This window comes from Zea mays, chromosome 1, assembly GCF_902167145.1.
Source record: "Zea mays cultivar B73 chromosome 1, Zm-B73-REFERENCE-NAM-5.0, whole genome shotgun sequence".
Taxonomy (NCBI): domain Eukaryota; kingdom Viridiplantae; phylum Streptophyta; class Magnoliopsida; order Poales; family Poaceae; genus Zea; species Zea mays.
In genome coordinates, this window is record NC_050096.1 from 143363669 (window position 1) to 143377600 (window position 13932).

The 13932-nt window shown below is 40.3% G+C and overlaps 1 protein-coding gene across 1 annotated transcript in view; it reads left to right on the forward strand.

Annotated features, from left to right (window-relative positions):
- LOC100278970 (uncharacterized) overlaps positions 1-12176 on the forward strand; it is a 28453-nt gene extending 16277 nt beyond the window's left edge. The window contains exon 4 of the mRNA NM_001152063.2: positions 11955-12176. Within this exon, the coding sequence (NP_001145535.1) occupies positions 11955-11972 (18 nt within the window). The 3' untranslated portion in view covers positions 11973-12176. The remainder of the gene's footprint in view (positions 1-11954) is intronic.
- The last annotated feature ends 1756 nt before the right edge of the window (positions 12177-13932 follow it).

Consider the following 13932-nt stretch of genomic DNA (forward strand, 5'->3'; position numbering starts at 1 on the left):
CAGATGGCCCCACCCACAGAGACCGGCGAGGGCGGCATCAAGAACTGGGTCGATGCGCGCGGCGGTCAACTGACCAATGGGTCCCTGTGGTCAGCGAGGGTCCACGAGTGCGCGTGTGATGAATGACTGACCTAGGGGATCCACGTGAAGCCACGCTAATTCAGCCGGGCCGCACAGGGATGGCCGGAATGGGTCGAGTCTGGTAAGGTAAGCCCATTCGCCAATTCCCCCTTCTTCTCTCCTTTTTCTTTTTGATTTTATTTTCTATTCTTTCTATTTTGAATTCCCAATTTGAATTTGGATATTTTTATGAGTTGCACCTTTGAGTAAATGTACAAATTCAAATCTTAATGTAGAAATAATATATTTTATTATATATTTTATTCTATTTTTTGTCACATAGTATTCCCTTTCTTCTTTTCCAAACTCTAGAATTTCTTTTAGGATTTAATTTCCCTTTGGAGTATTAACATACTTATTATTATATTTTTTTCTATATTTTTATATCATCACAAAAATGCACACAAAGTAAAATCCAGCATAATGCACATGTTAATTATGTGTTCTTTGTTCTATTTATCCACTTTTAACCAGTGTTGATCACATGTAATGAATAGTAGAGGCCACAAACTATTGAGATTATATCTAGTCTCTTTATTACACTTTTGAGTATTACAAATCCTACCCCCCTTAAAAAGAATCTCGTCCTCGAGATTAGGAAGGACTAGGGAAAAGTTGGGGAAAATCTATGCGAAGCTCTTCCTCTCTCTCTCCCAAGTAGCTTCATCTTCTCCATGATAGCTCCATTGTACTTTGCTCATCTTTTATCACCTTATTTCTTGTAACTCGAGTCAAGGTGTCAAGAATCTTGATAGGATACTCCGTGTAAGTCAAATCACCCTGAACAATGAGCTCTTCCATTGGTAACTGTTCTTCAGGGACACGGAGACACTTCTTAAGTTGAGACACATGGAATACATTATGCACATTAGATAGATTATCAGATAGCTCGAGTTGATAGGCCATCTCTCCAACTCGCCTAAAAACTCTGAATGGTCCAATAAAGCGAGGGGACAATTTGCCCTTGACTTTAAATCTCCTCATTCCACGAAGTGGTGACACCTTGAGGTACACATGATCACCTTCCTCAAACTCCAGTGGTCTTCTTCTATTATCAGCGCAACTCTTTTGCCTGGTCTGAGCTACCCTCAAATTCTCCCGAATTATACGGACTTGTTCTTCTGCCTCTTGTATAAGTTCAAGTCCAAAGAACTGTCTTTCTCTAGTCTGGTCCCAGTATAGAGGAGTCCTGCACTTCCTACCATATAGAGCCTCGAACGGTGACATCTTTAGACTGGCCTGGTAACTATTATTATATGAGAACTCGGCATAAGGTAGACTCTTGTCCTAACTACTACCATGCTGAAGGGCACAAGCTCTCAACATGTCCTCCAATACTTGATTAGTCCTTTCAGTCTGTCCATCAGTCTGAGGATGGTAGGCCAAACTAAAATTCAAATTCGTATCCATATTCTCATGAATACTTTTCCAAAATCTGGAGGTAAACTGTGATCCTCTATCCAAAATGATCTTCTTTGGTACAACATGTAGAGACTCAATCCGAGCCATATATAACTCTGCCAATTGAGATACCTTATAAGTAGTCTTGACCGGAATGAAATGAGCCACTTTGGCTAGTCTATCCACAATAACCCATATAGAATCATATCCTTTCGAGATGCGAGGCAATTCAGTAATGAAGTCCATACCAATCCCTTCCCACTTCCCTTCGGGTATCTTTAGTGGATGCAGTAGTCCAGCTGGCCTCTGGTGTTCAGCCTTAACTCTTTGACACACATCGCACATAGCCACATGTGTAGCCATATCTCTCTTCAATCCATACCACCAGTATTTCTGCTTCAAATCCTGATACATCTTGGTACTACCAGGATGAATAGAATAATCCAAGTCACGTGCTTCCTTTAAAATAGTCTCACGAAGGCTTTCAATCTCCGGAACACATATCCGATCCTTGAACCACACAATGCCTTGTTCATCTTCCGTGACTTCCGAACCTCGACCTTCAGTAATAAGATCCTTGATCTCTTGTATCTTAGCATCACTAATTTGTCCTTTGCAGATTTCTTGCTCCAAGGTAGGTTCCACATCAATAGTAACTCCTTCAGTGTGAGCAACTATCCCTAGGTTAAGTCTCCTGAAATCCTCTACAATCTCATCGGGTAGCTGGGCAACAATAGCTGAATGAACGTGCTCCTTTCGACTCAAGGCATCTGTAACCAAATTCGCCTTGCTCGGGTGATAGTGAATCTCCAAATCATAATCCTTAATAAGCTCCAACCAACGGCGTTGCCTAAGGTTGAGATCCTTCTGAGTGAATATGTACTTCAAACTCTTATGATCTGTGTATACTTGACACTTGGTTCCCATAATATAATGTCTCCAAATCCTAAGCGCATGTACAACGACTGCCAATTCCAAGTCATGAGTGGGGTAGTTCAATTCATGTTTCTGTAACTGACGAGACGCGTAGGCGATCACATGTCCTTCTTGCATGAGCACACATCCTAAGCCTTAGCCACATGCATCACAATAAATGTCAAATCCCTTCTGTAGATCTGGCATAACCAACACTGGGGTGACATCAATCTCAACTTTAGTTGGTTAAAACTATCTTGGTACTTCTCGTCCCACTTAAACTCTCTTCCCTTCTCCAGAAGTGAGGTCATAGACTGAGCAATCTTAGAAAATCTTTCAATAAATCTCCGATAATATCCTGCAAGTCCCAAGAAACTCTAAATCTCCGATAATATCCTGCAAGTCCCAAGAAACTCCGAATCTCTGTAACTGTAGTAGGTATGCTCCACACCACTATCCCCTTGACTTTAGCAGGATCCACTGATATCCTTCCATGATATGTTCAAGGAATGGCATCTCGTCAATCCAGAACTTGCATTTGCTATACTTGGCGTAGAGTTGATTATCTCGTAGCTTCTGTAGCACCAATCTCAGATGTTCCTCATGATCACTATCACTCTTGGAATAAATAAAAATATCGTCGATGAAACCACGATGAATCTGTCCAGATCATGAACACCTTATTCTCTGGATCCATAAAATAGGCTGGTGTATTAGTTAGTCCAAATGACATAACAGTGAACTCATATAAACCATATCGGGTCGATAAAATCGTCTTGGTAATATCCGATGGCCTAATCTTCATTTGGTGATAACCCGATCGGAGATCAATCTTCGAGAATACCCTTGCACCTCTCATCTGATCAAATAAATCTTCAATGCGGGGTAATGGATACTTGTTCTTCACGGTGACATCATTAAGGGTCCTATAATCCACACACATCCCTTGCGATACATCTTTCTTCTGTACAAATAGAACTGGCGCTCCCCCAAGGTGAGGGACTCAGACGAATGTACCCAGCCTCTTGTAACTCTGTTAACTACTTCTTAAGTTCTTTTAACTCCTCTACAGACATCCTGTATGCCCGTTTAGATATAGGTGCAGTCCTAGGTAGAAGATCAATCACAAACTCAACTTCCCTATCTGGTGGCATCCCTAGTAACTCCTCTAGAAAGACATATGGAAAATCTCTAACTGCACGGATGTTGCCACCCACAAACTTCTCATCTACTAAGAATGCCACTAATCTGGTGGTGGTAGTTACTGCAATCTCAACTTCAAATCTTTCTCCTTTGGAACTGGCGAGTTCTACGGTTTCCTTAGCACAGTGTATATACTGCCTTTGTCTTTCTTAACCATGACATACCAAGGATCAAGTCTATACAGCTCTCTTCTAACAATATAGGGGTAGCCCATATGGGTTAGAAATACAGGGTAAGAAAGGAAGAATTGTAGACAAGGCGAGTAATTACGAGAAATGTTACTGCAAGGATTTATTAACTAAGCAGATTAGTGTGTCACCTACTAAAGTTAATTCATTATATTATGGTGGTACATGGTAAGATGCCCGTCTATACTATTTCAATCAATCAAAGAAGCAAATCATGCATTGATCATCAGAACAATCAACCAACATTTTTAATAGAGAAAATAATTTTAATTTCGTCTTAGGTTCCCTGTCTCTGAAAAAGTTCATAGTTGTAGGATTCCAAGGTGTGAAATCCATCTTGTCTTAGAGTAGGAAAGATACGAATATTCAGAGTAGAACAACAAGAGGTGAGACAGGATCAAGATGAGATAAGTATAGAATGAATCAGAGTAAGGTAAGCAGGTAAGGGTTTGTCCATTTCTATCTAGGTTTCGTCCTACAGTCAACATTTCCTCTGATACCACTTCTGTCACACTAGGGCTTTAAGGGACAAAGTCGGATGCATCTCATACATGCGCCAAGAAGACAGCATATATAATAGCAGAGTGTATAGAGATGAATGTCACAATAACATCAGAGTATTTATTACATAGCGGAAGTCTTATTACAAAATAAAAGATAAAATATAAAACGAACTAAGGATTATCCTTGGCGCAAAAGTCGACTGGGAAACGCCACCTAGATCAGATCAAACTCCTCGCTTTGTGGCACCTCCTGAACCACCTGTTCTTCTCCTATGGGGGGGTGTGAGAAATCAAGGGTGAGCTCACACATGATCATAGCTCAACAAGTTGTGGGGAACCAGTGGCATGAACTCACCAATGGTGAGAGTTCATGTGATGTGTAAGGCTAATCAACAATAGGGGTTAAAGCTGAGCATTGCTTTTAAGTAGTTGGTCAAAATTTTATTAGCAGTTACTAAATGTAAGTAAATACCAAACCTTAATAAAAATAATAGAACAAAATTAATAAATAATCTCATGCAATGCAAATGACAAATTGAATTTAAGTTCCATAAATTAATCATCAGAGAGTCCTGAGCTGCTCATGACCGCAAGCACAGCTAGTATACCAGTTTTACACTCTGCAGAGGTTGTACCCTGTACCCACAAGTCGTGTATCCCATGTCGCCAGGGTTAGCTAGACCCTTAGACACTACTGAGGTGAATGGCTAGGGATCCACTACGAGGCCTTTACAAAGTTCCAGTAGCTTCCGAAAACCCGCTATAGTTTATGGGAAGAGCACTTGCAAGAATCCCCCGTCTGACCGCTATTGCAGCAAAATCAACCCGAGAACCTCCTTGCATGCAATCCCCTACTGCCCTTGCCCCTTTCGGGTAAGGTAGTCTTCCACTAGCTTTCCTAGTTAGTTGGCCAAGGGCGTCCCATTAAACCCTTATGGTGGCATGTGTTTCTCAAGTTAAGCTCCATGTTCCAATTAACATTTAATGATCTTGACATGAACATAAATAACATAACAGAATAATTGGAACATGGATATAATGAAATATTATACCAAAACCATATAAAGCGATAGCAAAACTACCCAAGTGATTTAGGGGTAAACAAGGTAAAAAGGATAAATAGACTAGGATGACCTATTGGGTCCCAGCAAAATTAAACATATGCATTGAATAGTGATAATAAAGAATATTATTGGGTAAATGAAGGTGATTAAGGGCACAACTTGCCTGGCACTTGAGATTCCAGTTACCAGTATGATCCTTCAGATCCTCGTTACCTCACCACTAGTCGTAGCAATACAAACATATAGTGTATAGATAAAATTAACATCACACCAAACATAAGAATATACTGCATAATAATGATCTACGTGTTGCTACGAGATCGTGGGTTCGAGAACTACTACGATCGGAATTACGGTTAAGGAGTTATGATTAGAGGATTTGTGTGATTAAAATATTAAACAATATTATAAATTGGTTAATATAAATCATATGAGAAATTATTCTATAAATAATTATCTCAACTTTAATCTAAGTTATGCATTGACCATAGATCATTTTCTAGTAGTCCATAATGATAACCAGTTTAACGAGACTAACCAACATCAGTTAAATACAGATCTAATTATAAAATAATGAGACATGGTATAATAAATGCTGTTATTGCATAGTAAATATTCGTACGAGACTAACGCAACTTGAACGGATCAAATCGGAATTATAACGGAGGAGTTATGATTTTCTGAAGATTTTATGTATTTGATATGGGATTAATTTGGAGATCAATTTTATTATTGTTTTCATGTCAAAATAGTGGTACTATATGATGAACAATAATATTACAAAATTATAAGAATTGGAACGGATTAATTTGGACTTCAAATGAATTTTCTATGAATTAATAAAGTTTCTGAATTTATTTTGGCACTAAAATTCAATTCTTATAATTATTTATGTGATTTTCCCTGCCCTCTGGACTTCACGCACAAAACAAATAAGCACAGGGGCTAATTTGAATAATTCACCAGACTCAGTCCAACCCTAGGGTGGACGACGGGTTTATTCTATAAAAACACAGGGGCCAATGCGTAAATCTGCGCCCGCGAAGAGGTATGGTTCTCTCTGAGCTATTGGATTAGAAACCACGGGCCCAGATAAAATCCTCACTTTACCGAACCGGTACGCGCCCAGAGCCGCCCGATCTAGATCTGATGGCTTCGAGATTAAAATGTCGCGATCTAATCCGAGCCGCAAACAACAAGATCAACGACGCGGATCTCAGGAATGACTGGGCATGCCTGCGCCTACTCTCCACCGTCCATCGTCAGATTAACGACACATGGGTCATCTTCCATCCCGCGCCTACAAGTCACGGCGGCGCGCCCAACCTACGGCGGCGGCGCCCACCGGAGAACCCCCAGCCGACTACCAGCGCCCGCAAACTTTCTACAGTATGGCCTACGCCTATGGGGCCAAAATTGAACAGGTCACAAGGTTACTTACCCATGGTGGGGCTGCGGCATACTGTGACCACGAAAGGAAATGGCATCGCCCAACAGTGAGAAATTCCCGACATCTTGGTCCAAGATTTCCCCCACGGCGAGGTATTAAACCTTCACAGCGCTTCGGCGGACTCCCGCAAAACTTCGCCGACGATCCCGTGCAGAGGCTGGCGGTAGTCTGGCCACGGCGCGGCAACGCAAACCTGGCGGCGCAAATCCTCTCGACGCCGAGCCGCCAAACAGTGATGGTAGAGAAGGTAAAAGGAGGGGAAGAAAGGAACAAGCCTAGGTCCACAACTCACTTTACAGACGCGAGGGTGGCAGGGGCGCAACAACCATCGCGCGACAATGGCGCGGCCATCACCGTTACATCCCGCATGCAATCCGCAGAGAAAGGAGAAGCTACTCGTTCAAGGACCCCACTTGGTCGTGGCGCGGCTTCACGTGCGGAGTGCGCACGAGTCCGGTCTCCACCAGTAGGATTCTCGCGGGATTTGGTTGAGTCGGGGTGGAGCACAACTGAGTATTCCGGCGAAGTTGTTAGTAGTGCGCGCGAGCTGACCGTGGAGGAGATGACGACCGCGTCCCTGACCAGATGGCCCCACCAGCAGAGACCAGCGAGGGTGGTGTCAAGAACTGGGCCGATGCGCGCGGCGGTCAACTGACCAATGGGTCCCTGTGGTCAGCGAGGGTCCACGAGGGCGCGTGCGATGAATGACTAACCTAGGGGACCCACGTGAAGCCACGCTAATTCAGCCGGGCCGCACAGGGATGGCCGAAATGGGCCGAGTCTGGTAAGGTAAGCCCATTCGCCAATTCCCCCTTCTTCTCTCCTTTTTCTTTTTGATTTTATTTTCTATTCCTTCTATTTTGAATTCCCAATTTAAATTTGGATATTTTTATGAGTTGCGCCTTTGAGTAAATGTACAAATTCAAATCTTAATGTAGAAATAATATATTTTATTATATATTTTATTCTATTTTTTTGTCACATAGTATTCCCTTTCTTCTTTTCCAAACTCTAGAATTTCTTTTAGGATTTAATTTCCCATTGGAGTATTAACATACTTATTATTATATTTTTTCTATACTTTTATATCATCACAAAAATGCACACAAAGTAAAATCCAGCATGATGCACAGGTTAATTATGTGTTCTTTGTTCTATTTATCCACTTTTAACCAGTGTTGATCACATGTAATGAATAGTAGAGGCCACAAACTATTGAGATTATCTCTATTCTCTTTATTACACTTTTGAGTATTACAAATTGAAACTTAAAATATAATGTGAGTTTGCTAAAAGTCCATATAACAAAGATGTAGAGCTTGCAAAACTGAACAACTTTTATATGTGGAGCTTTCCAAGTTGTGTAGAATAATTTTAAGTAATTTGCAAAAATTAAGAATTAGTCGGCTTTTGGATTTCTGAAAATTGTGAAAATTAGTTGATTTTAGACCCCCTATATCTTTTAACCCATGGGCTTTTGACAGAAGATCACTATAGCAAAATTGTAGAGTTACTGTATTAAGCATTGTGACCCTAAAACCATTTGGAACTGGGAGAAAAAGAGGCTCAAAACCTTGCTTTCAGATTCTGATGTTCTAAAATTTGTTCAGTTAATTGAAGTGCAGTTTTAGCGTTGTTTACCAAATTTTAGAGTTTTATTATGACTAATCCATGATGTTATGGTAGGTACTCTCTATAGAAAAGTGTTAGAGGGTAGTGTGGTGAGTAATTTCCATTAAGGTGGATCCCCTGGCCTTGCTTAAAAAGGGCAGAAAATGCTGCTCCTAGTCACTCTGTCATACATTGCTGTGCTGAACCTATTTCAGCTAGGCTGAATAGTTGCAGTTCGCTGGTTTGGTGCTCGATAACTTGAGGTTTGTTGAGCTTTAGCTAGTAACCATTAAAACAAAGTTGAAGACCGAATATCAGTGACTTACCCCAAAAGTGGAATTTAAAATCTAGACAAGATTGTTTAAAAGTTCATATACCAAAGTTGTAGAGCTTGGAAAAGTGAATAAGTTTATTATTTGGAAATTTCCTTATTTTATAGAGAAATTTGGAGTAATTTACGACAATTCAGTTTTGGGTTCATATTGGAATTGCTGAAAATTATATCAACTAATCAACTTTGGATCTTTATAGCTTTTGATCTTTAAACATTTGGAAGGTCATTGTGACAAAGTTATAGAGCTATATTAGGAGTGTAAGTTTGGTTAAGTCACCTAGCCCCAAAGGCATTTGGAACTTGGAGAAAAGCTGGTCCAAATTAGAGTTTCAAGAATTGTGAATCTCAGACAATATAAATTTGGGGTCTGATTTTTATATTTGATGCAAATTTTGGGCCCTTTTAGTTTGAAATCCAGCAGGTTTTAGTTAAGGGCCACTATATCAAATGTGTAAAGAAACTATAGGAGTTTAAAGTTTGCTAAGGTGCTAGCCCTAAAATCATATGCTACTAGGAGAAAAGGGGGACCAAACTAGGGCTGTCAGATTTCAGACTTCGTGCCAATTCAAGGACTGAAGTTTCGTGTTTTGGTCCAACTTTTGAGCTCTCTGCTGCTCTATCCATATAGTTATGGATTATGGCCACTATAACAAAGTTGAAGATCTACAATAGGGGTACTAACGTACTTACGACACTTTACCATAGAAGCATTTGGAACTGAGTGAAAAGTCTGTCAGAAATGGAGCTGACAGGTTTCCTAGTTTTCAAACCTGTAACAGTAGTCTAAGTCTGAATTCAGTGTTGTGTGACTGAAGTTGGACCATCTTTGTGGGAAATCTACATAGCTTTGGGCCATGGTGTCTGTATAGGAGTTTAAGCCCATATGATGGTGAATAAGTCTCCTTAAGTGACTTTGGTTTGATCCTACACAAAAGATGGAGAAAAAGTTGGCTCAAGTTGGACTGTCAGACTGTCTCTAACTGAGTTTGATTCAGTAACTGAATACTGTATCTCAGTGAAGGATGTCTAGTTTGGAGCTCATTTGTGATGAATGCAAGTGGTTTTGGACTGAAGTTGCTATAGCTAAGTGAGAGACCATAGTAATGAGTACATGTTTCCTAGAGTGAGTTGGACTTGGTTCCACATAAACCTGGGAGTAAAGCATCTCCAAATTTCCTCTGTCAGATTTGAGAGGTGTTGATTTAGTTGACTGTAGCTGAGAGAATTTGTGTGTTTTTACCTACCTTTGGAGCCCTATGGTAATTAGTACAGGGAGAATTGAGTTAGGAACTCTATGTCAAGATGAAAGAAAATGTCAAGGAAAACAAGTTTCATACAAGGAGTTGGCCTTGCTGCTGTGTCTAACTTCGAGAATAGTTCATTACAAAACCTTCTGTCAGACTTAGTGAGGGCTGTTGCAGAAAGCTGAAACTGGCATTTCAGTAGGGGTGTCTGATCTTGGAACACTGTAGTTTGGGATCCATGCATCTTTGCCTAAAGGATGCTATAGAAACTTTGAAGAGCTATGTATTGTTAACAAGTTTATTATGGAGTGTTGAGTCTGGTGCTGTGCAAAAACTCTAGTAAAATGTCCCCAAATATGTGCTGTAAGAATGTGCTAATCTGTCTCAGATTCAGACTACTGAATTGGGTTTCAGTGATTTGGTGTCAACTTTGAGGCATGGTAAGTTGTGATCCATGTGTCTTTGGCCCTGGAAGTCTATAGCAACCTTGAAGATCTATAATTAGTGAACAAATCTATTTAAGTGGGTTTGACTTGATTCCACACAAAAAGTGGAGTAAAACTTGCTTGAGGTTGGACTGACAGATAGTGCTTTAACTGCATTTGGTTCAGTTCTGAAATATGAAATTGTTGTATGGTGCCAAGTTTGGAGCCCTTTTGTGATCAATCCATAAGGTTTTGGACTAAGAATCTTATATTAAAGTTAAAGATAATTTAAAGTAGTACAAGTTTATTATAAGGTGTTAGTCTTGTTGTTGTGTAGAATTGGGAGAAGAGTGGGTTCCAATTTGGCTATCAGGGTTGGTGTTATGCTATTGTAGATAACTCAAGCAGAAAATTCAGTGAGTTTGGAATAAGTTTGGGGCACTGTAACTTTTGATCCTTGCATTCTAGGTCTTGGGTGATTAAAACAAGTTAATAGAACTATGTGTGGAGAGTAATGTGTATTAAGGGAGATGGGTCTGTTGCCATATGTAATTATGAGTTAACAGGGACTGAACATGAGGGTGATGAATAGGGCAGCAGGACTAGGGAACTGGATTCAGAGTGGGCTGAGTAAACTAAAGAAGATCACATATTCCCTACTGGTGTCACTTATGCATTTGGATGAAGATAAGCATGTGGTGCATAATAGAAGGCCTAGAGACTTCCATCTCCCCTAAAAATATCAGGATGGACTGAGTTGCGCAGTGAAGTAGTAGTGACTGGTTCAGTGTACTAGTGTTTGTGGAATTGAGATAAGTTTGGACAGAAAGGATATTAGTGATTTCACTTCAGCAGAGAATATCAAATTGGAACCATTTAAGCCTGTCCACGAGGGAGGCCTTATCGGCTCCCTCCCCTATTTGTTTTGTTGAACAAAGGATGATATTTTGGCTATGGAGGCTGACCAGGTTTAGTGTTCTTGGGCTGGTGTGGTGCGTGTGCATGTTTGCCATGTGTGTGTAGCTCCTGTTGTGTTGGCACCCTGGGAGTCCTTCCCCAATGTGTTTGTGTGCAAGGTCAGTTTCACTTGCCCATGTTCAGCTACCTTGAGATCCTGGTTCAGTGAAAGTTTCTTCTCTGCCCTCGAGTTCTATCCAAGGATAGCTACACAGGTGTTGTGGTCCTTGTGCTCCTGCTAGTATTAATACCCTCCCTATCAAGTTTGTATGGTTCTTTGCAAGAGAAGGTTAATCCCTAAGTAAAGATTTGGTTAAGTGTGTGAATAGAGGAGCAAGAGTATCAAGTGTACTATAGTCTTTGGATGATGTTACTTAATAGTTTTGGGGTTCTTGGTTGTGGTATTAGAGTGCTTAGCCTCTTGTAGTTCTGATAGTTTTGGTGTGCACCTTTAGATTGGAGTAGTCTTGTAATGCTTTATGTTATCCTTTTTGCAATTGCATAAGCATAAGCATCCATGATCATGTCATTTCATGTAGATCTCCCAACATAAGTAGTGAAGATTCAAGATGAAGTGGCAGCTGAAGAGGAGTCACTCCAGTACCTGCTCATCAAGTGGATGGAGCTATCTAACTAATGGTTAGGTAGAAGGATCTAGCACATCTTTACGGCAACAAAGGCAAGCCCCGGTGCATTTGCCCCATCCTTGTATTTAAAATGACTTTTGTACACCTTAAGTCTAATGAAATGTGCATTAATTTTATAGGAGTTGCTTGGAAACTATTTGATATATTGATTACCTTGAAATCCATTCCTTTTAAAGATACTTCTTTTCAAGTATCAAATATTATTTATAAAATTTCTTAGCCCTACTTAGATCTTGTGGATAGAGGTTGTCCTTTAGCCTAGCTCGAGGAAGGATGGCTTCTACCTACAAGACTATTTTCACCAGGATGATGGTGGGATCTTGCTACAAGGTTCCCTAAAATGTTCTATTCATCCTAAGGTACACAAATAAATCCTAAGGATGAAAGTACTTAAATCGAGACTTTGGCTAGGAACAGGTGATGTTTCGTCTAGGTTGTTTGAGGATTTTCTCGAGTGTAGGCCTGATGATCAATGACTATCTTAACTGGCCACATGCCCTAGTATGGGACACAGTAAGCTTGAAGACAGCTATTCCATACGTGAAAAGACAATCATGCACTGGGTGTGGGAGATGGTGGGAGTGGCATGTATCCTCGTAGCATAGTAGTTGGATTGTGGGGTAGTGTGCTCCTGGGTAGCGTGGACTAGTTCATGTTTTGGAGGATATGTGGGAATGGTTGACATATGCAAGGTTTAAGTGCTACATATGTCATGTGGTTAGAGATCCTCAGCTGAGTAAATCGATTCGGGTCACCGTTATATCCTCGGACAATGGAGACTTGATCACTGCCCTGCATCGTAGGTCAGGATGGAATAATGATAAGTAAAACTAATGTTCTATTGATGACATGATGAGATTAGACTAAATGCAAACAAGGTCTATTAATGCTTAATCTAGCATTAAAATGTTGAAAGTAAGGACTCATTTTAGTAAGCTTTTCTACAAAATATTAAAGTTGATTTTTGCTAAAAGCCTTTCCTTGATTCCCAAATCCAGTATATCCTTCAGAGTCATTTCCTTAGTCGGGTAAGACTTTTGAAAGTACACTTCGTACTTAGGGTTTTAGAACCCATATTGCTGCAGGTGACGAGAAATATTCTAGGTGTTCCTATGGTTGTAGGGCGTTTCTAGTCCAGAAGGAGGACTAGTTAGGTTTGTAATTGAGTTTAGAAAGGTTCTACCTTCCCAATATTGTAATTAAGTTACGCACTTGAGTACTATTAGGACTTGTAATAATTCTTTCAATGTAATAAAACTTGAGTTTTGGAAATGTAAAGAATGTTTGTAAAGTCTTCTGCTCTATCTCCAATGTATGTGTGTATCAAATGTGATTATTGTAATATACATGTTTTTGTGGGAGATCTCTGGGATAATGAGTTCAAGTTGTTGAACTTGATAACCTTGTTAAGTTATCTAGTACATGTGCATAGCCGTTTGAGGCCATTAAGGCTGGTGCATGTGAGCCTGATAACTTGGGAGGGTTGTCACATAAATCGTGTTTCTTTTTGGATTCAAGTGGTTCACTTAAGTGTTTTGCTTAAGTGGTTTCGAGATGATGATTAATGATACTTATTAGTTGGGTTTTGGGAATTGCTCACCCTTAGTAAATAGGTGTTGCTAATAAAAGTTGAGCAACTAAAATGCTGACCGCATAACCTCTCAGCCATCCTTGCTAAGCTTTGCATCTTTCCCCCTCTTGCTGAGCTCCCACCATAAATGTGTGCACCCTTGCTAAATTTTGATGTGAAGAGGAAGGCTTTGAGGAAGACGTTAACGAATTCTAGATCTATCGATGTGCAGGTCATCTTCCTGTGGGAAGTCACCCATGAGAACGGACGTGCTATGATGGAATAATGTTTAAGACAATT